The following is an 11,305-nucleotide window of genomic DNA, read 5'->3' as shown; positions in this document are numbered from 1 at the left end:
TTTACTTGTTGGTCCTTGAGAAGTCGAGGAGATAGGTCTGAAGTTGCGAAAGTTATGATGACACAGTAGGTTCATGAATGATTTGGTTGTGCTGTTAATGTTGTGATGAAATATAATTATATTATTATGTATTTAAAATGATTGTTGTATATTGTATGTTATGATATTTCTGGTTGTTCACCCTTACATGTTGTGGCTTCCACCTAAGATGATCGTTTTATACGGAAGCAGATAATCATGTAGTTAGTTCGGATGCTGTATATTGTGGCGAGTGTGGATTGAAAGAGTTGAAGAATTTATGGTTGTTTTTTGTATGGAGTTTTATTTTATAATTAAATTAGAATTTTGGTTTATTTTTCTTGAATTGTAAAGTCTTTGTTGAATTTGGATTTCCGCAATTATATTATTATTTTAAAAATTTTAAATTTTCAAGCCTCTAATTTTGAGATGTTACCATTAATATCGAAGTTAAAAATGAGAACATCCATTTTTGAACCTGAGAGATTAATGTGGGATATATATAAATATGTTGGGTATAAACATAACTCAAACATATTAAGAAAACCATCTTTCTTAATCAACTTGAGCTCCTTTACCGTTCACAACAAATCTAAATGGAAACTATATGATACAAGCAAAATACACATTTTCTTATTAATATATTAATTTTCTTTACTGTGCATCTATAACACAATCTAACAGTATAATTGTTCATCGTACAACAAACTACATAACAGAATATCATAAAAAACAAATCACAACAAAAATTATCTATAAAATGTTTTGACACCTGAAACACCAATCTCACGAAAGGGAGCAATTGCCCTTGTAAGTCCAATTAGACATGATAAATTAAAACACAATTTTAGTTTTATAAAATACTATTCAAACGTTGGTGGGGTATTTAAGATATTTTTGGAGGTGTAAGATGCACATTGATAGGGAGAACTACTATAATTTAAATGTAAAAGATTATTTTTCAACACTGAAGTTCATCAAATAAATAGTGTATAATTTATTGTTAATTCTAATCTGTGTACATTCTTTTGCCAACATGAGCTTTTCTTTTTAATCTCTTCTGAAGTCAGGATTTTTTCTTTTTTATTTTCTCCTCTTGGTTTTATGGTTACAAGTTGCTTTTTCCTTTATTTTTTAATTCCTTTTCTGCCAGTTTAATTTTAGATTTGTAAATGGAAACAATTGTTGATTCTCACTGAATTAAAAATTTATTTAATTTAACGTTTAATTCAAAACTTAATCATTAACTAGTTAAAAAGAAAAATATCAATTTACTTTCAAAATGTCTTCCACTATTCTTGATCCAACAAACTATCATTTCACTCATTTACATTTCAATTGAATAAAGTTTATTATATAGAACAAACTTTTTTGAATGAAATAACATACTACAAATAATTCAGATGTAAAACCACTTCAAAACCTTAGTATTGAATAATTACAAGAAATTGATTTTGTCTAATTGGTTTAACTATTGACCGATTAGTTTAACTAGAGTCTATTGTAATGATCACTATCACACATCTCAAATCCAAGCATGAAAGATTGTTTTACAGGATCTTCACAAGTGGTGTAGGAACCAATGTTCCTTAGTTGATTACTTGGTCCAAACCTTGGAATTTGTGCATTTGTTAGCAGTTCTTGCGAATAGGAATAACAAGACTTTTCTTCTTTGTTTAAGGATTCTGAACTTGTAGCTGATGGAGTAAGTGCAGGATCATGGATATTGAACTCCATACTCTTAAACATGAGACTTGCAATTATTCTGTCAATATTGTTGGTAGCCAATTCCATTGATTTCTTGTCCTGACTCCTAGAATTAACATACTGATGATTGAATCAAAGTGAACAAGTACAGAAGCATGTTCTATGGACATGATATTCTTATATAGAATTGTGTCTAGCACTAGTTCTAACAATTCAAAAACAAGCTTTGAACACACTATTAAGTAAGAAGCAAAATATACATATAAGCCACAGATGGAAACGAAGCATATACTATATTTAGTACATTACTGCTTGCTTTTCCTGGAATTAATCTGAGTGAAAGAACAATATGATGATTCATGCTGAAAACTAGAAATAAAGCATTACAATATTGTTGTTGGAGGAAATATAACCAAGTTTTTGGCCTAATCAAGCCAAATTATGTTGCAGTTAGCCAGAACATAAAATGTTTGTCCAGAATGTGACATATATGTAGTGTTTTTGTCATTAAAAGTTTGTCGTGTGTTGGACAAAGGACAAGAGAACATAGCAGGCAACAAACATCAATCATATACCTACCTTGTTATATCATTGTGATCTCTATGTGGCATTGGCTTTAGGATGTTCAGATCTTCATTCTGGTCCAGCATTTCATGATGTTGTTCTGTATTTCTGGCAAGACGATACAGGGCATCTCGGAAGCAAAGACGAGTCCTCTCCGTGAACTTATAATATGAATAACAACAAAAAGATTCAGGAAAAATGATTTATTGCACTTAATCAGATGCAGCATTTTGAGTTTAGTCACTTCACCTGTCCAATTACCATCTCAAGATCTTTCAGTATGAATTCCTCAAGTGATGACTGCTCATGCATGCCATCATCCCTGCTGCATTGTTCAAATGGGTCTAAAACCTTGGCTGGTGGTGCCTTAAAGAAAATCAAACAGATTACATTACACTATGAGCCTTGAAAGCAGATGATGTATTTGCAGCCAAAATTAAATGAAAGATATCATTAATGCTTTTTCCATGAGGTGAAGATTGGATAAAAGGCTAAACTAGTGAGAGAAGTGGTTGGTGCAAGCTTGAAAAGCACATGAGAGTTGAAACAAAATTCAAGAAAAAGCTTCAAAATAATATTACAATTTTAAGGCATAAAAATACTAATCAACTAGGTAATAAGTTTCTTACATATGATAATTGCATATGATAAATAGCATACACATAACCTACATCCCTTTGTGATTATGTGTTCTTATATGCGACAATTAAACAAACTGGAACCTACAAGATTTTTGAGTTCAAAGCATGGGTGCACACAACATGCTGATGACTGTTCATGACAAGTCAAAATTTCATCTTCCAAGCAAATGAAATCTCGTAGATTGTTAGACAGAAAGCAATTCTCACCTCTCTAACTGGACAATCCTTTGAACCTGAGTTGCTTGAAACATACTCCGAATCTGTGGTTTCTTTCTGCAGTGTGCCTGATGGTAACAAGGCATACATTTTAAGATATTCTATGTTCCCAAATCATAAAAAATGCTCAAAATATTTGTTTACAACATATTAATGTCTAAGAGAGAATGGTCACCAGGTGTACTGCTGCACTGGTTTTCTAGTGAAATGTTGATGGATTTGTGTAAGTTTTCAACATCAACACATTGCAGATCTTCAGGTACAGAATCCCTGAAACACAAGTGGTGATGCAACATCAGAATATGATAGAGGAATAAAAGTGTATGTTAGGAGAAATAAAGGCGGGAAAGGAAGTTAAGAGGGAAAGTCTGTTAGAAGTTTGTTAGAGGGGCAAGATAGTATAAATAGTAGTAGAATAAGTGGAGAGGGGTTTTTTTTATGAGATATTTTACTCTTGGGAAATTAGACTGGACATTTTCCAGTGGAGGAAGGGAGGCTTCCTTGGGATTCTTACTTGTCATTCTGTTTGACATACTTTACAGAATTAATGAAATACTCATACATTTAATTTCTTGGTTATTGTTTGAGTGTTGTGAGAAGGGAGAATTATCTGTTACGGCTCTTTGCCTAAAAGAACCTAACAGATTTGGTCCGACCTGCCGGATCCAGATCGGAGGAGTTGCGCGATGGAGAACAAGATGAATGCACTGGAGGAAAGGTGGGAAGGAAAGTTCGAGTCCATGGAAGCCATGTTGGAAGAGATTCGAGAGGAGATGAGAGGAAGGGCTCGAGACGGGAATCGCGACCGTGGAAGACGATTGGGGAAACATGAGAGAAGAAGGAACCAGGGAAGGAGTTCGGAGGGCAGTCATTCGGTTAATGGAAGTCGAGAGACGGAGGAGGACGAATCGGAGGATGAATCGGAGGAAGAAAGAGGCAACGACCAGAACCGCCGGTTCGAAAGTCGAAAGTACGTCCGGTGGTGGCGGGTCGAATCGCGGAGTGCGAACACTGCCATATTCGGAATATCTCAAAAGGAGGGAGGAGGGCCGTTGCTTTCACTGTGGCGGACCGTATAGTCCCGGGCATCGCTGCGCAGAGAGGAGTTTTAAGGTGATGATTATGGGAGCCGATGACGACGAGGAAGATGCGGAGACGATGGAAGAAGCAGAACAGTGTTGCATGGAGCTGTCGGTCTATTCAGCCGGGGGGGTGACGCAATCCAACACCATGAAGATGGCTGGATGGGTTCGAGAGCGGAGGATCATCGTATTAATCGACAGCGGGGCGAGTCATAATTTTATCTCAGCTCACTTGGTCGACGAACTGAGGTTAGAGAAAGAGGAGACGCCACCCTATCGGGTATGTTTGGGAGATGGCCAGAGAAAGGAGACACAAGGGTGTTGCAAAGGGCTGTCGGTGGCGTTGGAGGGAGCGGAAGTGCGAGAGGATTTCTACATATTTGATTTAGGTGGAGTGGATGTAGTGTTGGGAGTGGCGTGGTTAGCAAAATTGGGAGAGATAAGGGTGGATTGGAAGAAGATGACATTGAAGTATGGGTCAGCAGATGCTGAGGTGGTGTTAAGGGGGGACAGCACATTAATGAAAAAATTAATTACCCCTGAAATGTTGCAAAAGGAAGCTGAGATAGAGACAGTGGCGGTGGTATGGAGTATGTATAAAGCTGAAACAGCAGAGGGACAGCTAAGGGAAGAAGACTTAACCATCATGCAAAAACAAAATTTAGAGGAAATTTTGCAGGAATTCGAGGTAGTGTTCGAGGAAGTGCAGGGACTTCCTCCTGTCAGGCGGGTTGATCACCAGATAACCCTTAAAGAAGGCACCGAACCTGTAAACGTAAGACCGTATAGATACCCTCATCTGATGAAAGCTGAAATAGAAAAACAGGTACAGGAGATGATGGGCTTGGGCATTATCAGGCCCAGTAACAGCCCATATTCTAGCCCGGTTATTTTAGTTAAAAAAAAAGATGGGAGCTGGCGTTTCTGTATTGATTACAGAGCTTTAAACAAAGTTACCATCCCAAACAAATACCCCATACCCGTGATTGAAGAATTATTAGATGAACTTCATGGAGCAGATTTTTTTTCCAAGGTGGACCTTAAATCGGGGTACCATCAAATACGGATGAAGGAAGACGATGTCCCAAAAACAGCGTTTCGGACTCATGTGGGACATTACGAATTCCTCGTAATGCCCTTCGGCCTCACAAACGCTCCGGCCACTTTCCAGGATATGATGAATTCACTGTTGAGACCTTTCTTGAGGAAGAGTGTGTTGGTCTTTTTTGACGACATCCTTGTGTACAGCAAATCGTGGGAAGCTCATGAAGATCACCTCAGACAAGTGATGGAGGTGCTGCGGCAACATAGGCTATTTGCAAACAAGAAAAAATGCGAATTTGGTAAGAGACAGATTCGCTATTTGGGTCATCTGATATCAAAGCAAGGAGTTGAGATGGATGGTGAGAAGGTGTCAGCGGTGACTGATTGGCCAGCGCCCAGATGTATCAAAGAGCTGAGAGGTTTCTTAGGACTCACCGGTTACTATAGAAGATTTGTAAAAGATTATGGGAAGATCGCGAGACCTCTCACAGATCTCTTAAAAAAGGGGAAGTTTGAGTGGACGGAAATGGGGGAGGCAGCCATGCAAGCATTGAAGAAGGCAGTCACTACTGCTCCTGTACTAGCTCTGCCTGATTTTTCACAGGCGTTTCAAGTGGAATGTGATGCTTCCGGGAAAGGAATAGGAGCGGTATTGTCACAAAACAAGAAGCCCATAGCTTATTACAGCAAGGCATTGTCAGAAGGCTCATTGGGCAAGTCGGTGTATGAGAAGGAGTTGATGGCACTGGTGCTAGCCATTCAACACTGGCGTCCGTATTTACTGGGAAGACGTTTCAGTGTATTTACAGACCAGAAAAGCCTGAAACATTTGTTGGAGCAACGCATAACCACTCAAAACCAGCAGAACTGGTTAGCAAAACTCATGGGGTATGAGTTTGATATCTATTATAGAACGGGAGCTTCAAACAGAGTGGCCGATGGATTATCTAGAAAAGGTGAAGATGGGGGAGAAGGGGATAAGATGCTGCAAGGTATATCCAGGCCATATTGGCCTGATTTTCAAGAGCTTTTGGAGGAAGTAGAGAATGATGAAGGACTGAAAAAAATAATGGAAGAGATAAAACAAGATCCTGACTCCCATCCCGCTTACACCATGGAGAACGAGAGATTACATTTTAAAGGACGGCTCGTGCTTTCAGAGAAGTCTGAATGGATACCCAAGCTTTTAGCAGAATTCCATGATTCGACTATAGGGGGCCATTCAGGGGTATATCGAACATATAGGAGACTCGCTCAGGCTTTTCACTGGAGGGGTATGAAGAAGAGGGTGACCGATTATGTAGCTGCTTGTTTGATCTGTCAGCAACACAAATATATGGCATCATCTCCCCAGGGGCTTCTACAACCATTGCCAATCCCCAAGGCAATATGGGAAGAAGTAAGTATGGATTTTGTGGTTAAATTGCCAAAATCTCAGGGGTTCGACACGATACTGGTGGTGGTGGACAGGTTGAGCAAATATGGGCACTTTATCCCCATCAAGCATCCTTATACAGCAAAGGTAATTGCAGAAATTTTCGTAAGAGAGGTGGTGCGATTGCACGGGATACCCGTATCAATTGTTAGTGACCGGGATCCTCTCTTCATTAGCATTTTTTGGAAGGAGCTGTTTCGAATTCAGGGCACCAAATTGAGAATGAGTACTGCCTACCATCCGGAAACGGATGGCCAAACTGAGGTATTGAATAGGATATTGGAGACCTATTTACGGTGTTTCTGTTCAGAACAACCGAAGGCATGGAACACCGTGTTAGCATGGGCTGAATACTGGTATAATACCAGCTATCAAGGAGCAGCAAAATGCACTCCTTTTGAGACGGTTTATGGCAGAGCCCCACCTACACTAAACAGATTCATTCCAGGAGAAACGGTGGTAGAAGCGGTGGCACAGGACTTACAAACGAGAGATGAAGCTCTCAAGCAATTGCAACATCATTTGGCTAGAGCGCAAGAACGGATGGTGCAGTATGCGAATAGAAAGAGGAAGGAGTCTAGTGTGAAAGAAGGAGATTGGGTCTTCCTTAAGATAAGGCCCCATAGACAAGTGTCAATGCCAACCAAGTTGCATCCCAAACTGTCTGCTCGTTATTACGGACCTTTCTTGGTTGAAAAACAAGTGGGTCCAGTGGCTTTTAAATTGCAGCTGCCAGAAACAGCCAGAATACACCCGATCTTTCATGTGTCACAATTGAAGAAAGCTGTAGGGGAGAATAAGGTGGAAGGAGAATTGCCGGAAGAATTACAGGTGCAAGGTCCATTATACAGACCTTTGAAGGTATTGCAGAGGCGAGACAAAGATCAACAAGGAGAAAAGGTGTCCCAAGTTCTGATCCAGTGGCAGGAGGGTGGAGTAGAAGGAGCAACTTGGGAAGAGGAACGGTACATCAAGCACCAGTTTCCGGATTTCAACCTTGAGGACAAGGTTGCTGAGATGGAGGGGGGTATTGATAGAGGAATAAAAGTGTATGTTAGGAGAAATAAAGGCGGGAAAGGAAGTTAAGAGGGAAAGTCTGTTAGAAGTTTGTTAGAGGGGCAAGATAGTATAAATAGTAGTAGAATAAGTGGAGAGGGGTTTTTTTTATGAGATATTTTACTCTTGGGAAATTAGACTGGACATTTTCCAGTGGAGGAAGGGAGGCTTCCTTGGGATTCTTACTTGTCATTCTGTTTGACATACTTTACAGAATTAATGAAATACTCATACATTTAATTTCTTGGTTATTGTTTGAGTGTTGTGAGAAGGGAGAATTATCTGTTACGGCTCTTTGCCTAAAAGAACCTAACAGAATACATTCTACTCAAGAGTATTAACTAGTTATTATGGGTAAATTAGTGAGAATTGAATGGCTCTGCTGTGCTGTAATACATTTGCAATGTTACTACAAGTTCATGATAGAGATGAACCACAGCTAATATTATTCTTTCGGGTCCAACCATACAAAAAAATGTGAAAAAGTCCACAGAGCAATTCAATTTGCACTAAACTTCCTATAATTGAGTTTGTACTTCTGCAAATTAATCTACTTAAAGAAGATACATGATTATTCTAAAATGATCAAGTATCTCAATCTCAGAGGTTAAGTTTGTACAAGAAAGAGTCATTCATGAGTTCGAATCTGGGTAGATCTTGAAGCTGGAAATTAGGCGGGTCAGATGAGAGTGCTGTCTGTTGAAAAGATTGTTCATGCAATCTTGCACATACATTTGAACTGCTAGACTGATCTTTATCATGCAGAGATGGTTCAAGCTCAATTTGATTATTGAATCTTTCTTCAAAAAAATCCATGATAAAAAATTGTTTAGCTGAATTACAACCTTCATTTGCACTTATTTCCCAGTTTGACCAATATTCTGGTGAAGGATGTCTGTCCAATAAATCCTGATCTCTGGGTATAAGATAATCATTAACACCAACACCACTCCCATAGTACCAATCCATGATCTAGTGTCTGCACACAATGTTAAACAAAATGAATATTAACTATAAAATGACATTCATGCATAATTTGTTGTTGTACATACATCAGAATTGTTTGGCTAACATTGAAAGTTGTATTCCAACATGCCACTATAATCTTTCTACATGATAAGCATGTCAAATGTCACAAGGGGAAGAAAACAACTACATCCAATGTCAAAATCCTCTGAGAAACATCATTTTCAACTAAAACTCAGATTCATGAAATCTCTAATAAAACTTTAAACCAAAAAAAAAAACCTAAAGAAAAAAGAAAAGTATGCAGATCAGTTAATTTCCAAAATCATTGAAAGCTCCAATTCCGATCCCCTTTCCTAATTTCTCATTGAAAGACCAGAAAACAACCCCATTTATAAAGAAGATGAAACCACAGCAAAATAGAAACCGACTCAGCAATACATACAAAACAACCTCATTTAAAAAGAACATGAAACCACCGAAAAGCAAGAAACCGACTCGCAATACACTCGATTTTCATACATACTAAATCACAGATTCTTAAAAACTACAAAAGAATGAAAATAGTAATCATGATCCAAAATAGTAACACTAAAAGGAGAGAAAAGAGCATACCCTATTGAGAAAACTCAATTTGCAATTGATGAAAACAAAAAAGAGAATACTGTGACACCCAGAATGAACACAAATTGAGGTTGGGTTGACAGTAGTTAGATAATGATCAGAGGCTGCTACGGCGAGATTCTAATGAGAAACTGTGAAAACCACTGTATAAGAGAGAAAGAGAGAGAGCGAGAAAAGGAGGGAGAGAAAAAGGTTGCAACTTGAAGGGTTTGTTGTACTAGAAATGAGACTCACCAAACAACAGAGTGTAAATAAAAAGGCAAAGGAGAAGAAACATATACAGTGATGAGTTTGTGGTTGAGAATGTTCTGGTCCCAAACATTTGTGGCTTAAATTGCTCCATCAAAAGCAGCATCCTCATTGGTACATGTGTCAGTACGAGGTTTCATTTTAAGATTTTCGTGCTTCATGGGCATCGCATCTGATGCCATCAAGATGGAAACCATGTGCATTGCTCTTAGGCCCCTGTTATTGACTCTTCCATACTTTGCATTAATTATCATATTTTAAATCAAAATTATATTTATTTTTTTTAATTTAACTTCTTTTCTAAATTTTATAGTTATGAATAACACAAAACTACTACTACTCCCCCACCATATTTTTTCAATGGAATTAAAAAGTTATTTATGATAACTTTTTAATTCAATAATGGTTTTTTTAAAAATACTCTTAATTAAACATTTGGAATTATTCATGTAAAATTTTTCTATAGAATCCAAATATTTAACAATAATATAAATAACTGAAAAGTTTGTTACTTATAATTAATTTAACCAATTTTTTGAATGATGTGAATTAATTAAAATAATGAATTTGACCATTTATGTATTCTACAATACATTTAACATATTAATTACTTATATAAGCCATAAATATAAAATTTTTTTTTTTTTGGAAATTGATTAAATTTTAAAAATTCAATAGGATGCCATATTATTTAAATTGCTTAAATATGCTTTTAACGCCTAATCATATAATAATACATCATTAAGTAATGTCGGCATGAATAAATGTTAAACAATATGTGTTTGACATTTGTTAAGGACATGTACCAAAAATAATTATATTATATTATTTTTCTAATTTTCTAATTATAAATTTTATGTTTTAAAAATTGGATCGTTCTTCTAGATTAACCGATTATACGAGGGTTCAAATAAAATATAAAACTAATATGAAGAAATACAGCTGATGAATTGAAAAAAACTAATAAAAAAATCAGTTAAAATGTTAAAAATCAATAAAAGTTGACTGAACAGTTATTTAAAGCGAGCCATATAAAATATTTAATATAACATTTTTTTAGTTTTTTCAAAAAATGACTTAAAATATTTAACAATTTTCTAATAATGATTAATTTAATAAATTATCATAAATAATTTTAACTTGATAAATATTTCGATATATTTGATTTGATATACTTTAAATGTAAAAAATAAACTATAACATTGTGTTTAATTTGCAATATTTAGTGTTATTAAATTATACTTTTATTTTTAATATTATATTATGCATACTTTTTTAATTGTTATCATGATTTTATTCTACCAATTTCATGATACTTAACAATTATTTAACTGTTGAGTTTAGTTCTTGTTAAACATCTTATATTGGTGTTCTTATCTTATGAGTGTTTGGTTTGATTTGTTATATTAAGTAAACACTTATTTCCATTCTAATAAGTTATTCATCAATGGCTATATTGATAGACTTTTTAATGAAAAAAAATAATAATTCATACATTTGAACGTGACTATATTACTTTTCTTTTTTATAATCAGAACAAAATAAAAAAAAATTATACTCTTTTTCTTCTTTGTTGTATAAAAGGTTAGTAGTAGTTTCTCTTAAAAAAATTATGGACTTGAGAGGAAAAAAGAGAAGCTAAAAATTGTATACACATTAGTTTAGACAAAAAACAAAGATAAAAGTTTATATGAAAAATAGAT

The 11,305-nt window shown here is 36.0% G+C and overlaps 1 protein-coding gene across 1 annotated transcript; it reads right to left on the bottom strand.

Moving 5' to 3' along the window:
- Window positions 1–1,320: 1,320 nt before the first annotated feature.
- On the bottom strand, window positions 1,321–9,596 carry LOC124834007 (protein LNK3-like). Its single transcript, XM_047308585.2, has 7 exons — window positions 9,345–9,596; window positions 8,383–8,742; window positions 3,322–3,416; window positions 3,138–3,214; window positions 2,539–2,655; window positions 2,305–2,450; window positions 1,321–1,831 (listed from the first exon to the last, which is right to left on the bottom strand). The coding sequence occupies exons 2-7, from the start codon at window positions 8,730–8,732 to the stop codon at window positions 1,510–1,512; spliced, it is 1,107 nt and encodes a 368-aa protein (XP_047164541.1). The 5' UTR covers window positions 8,733–8,742; window positions 9,345–9,596; the 3' UTR covers window positions 1,321–1,509.
- Between the last annotated feature and the right edge of the window lie 1,709 nt (window positions 9,597–11,305).

This window comes from Vigna umbellata, chromosome 7, assembly GCF_029865625.1.
Source record: "Vigna umbellata cultivar VRB3 chromosome 7, Vumbellata_1.0, whole genome shotgun sequence".
In the NCBI taxonomy this organism is placed as follows: Eukaryota; Viridiplantae; Streptophyta; class Magnoliopsida; order Fabales; family Fabaceae; genus Vigna; species Vigna umbellata.
This window is presented reverse-complemented; position numbering and strand designations above follow the sequence as displayed.

Bases quoted from the DNA above. Each gene is read 5' to 3' on its own strand.
- LOC124834007 (XM_047308585.2), bottom strand. From the start codon at position 8,732: ATGGATTGGTACTATGGGAGTGGTGTTGGTGTTAATGATTATCTTATA. The intron at 3,417-8,382 runs GTACAAACTTAA...CTTGTGTTTCAG, and splicing joins CTCATGAATGACTCTTTCTT to GGATTCTGTACCTGAAGATC. The intron at 2,656-3,137 runs GTGAGAATTGCT...ATTTTCTTTAAG, and splicing joins AGGATTGTCCAGTTAGAGAG to GCACCACCAGCCAAGGTTTT.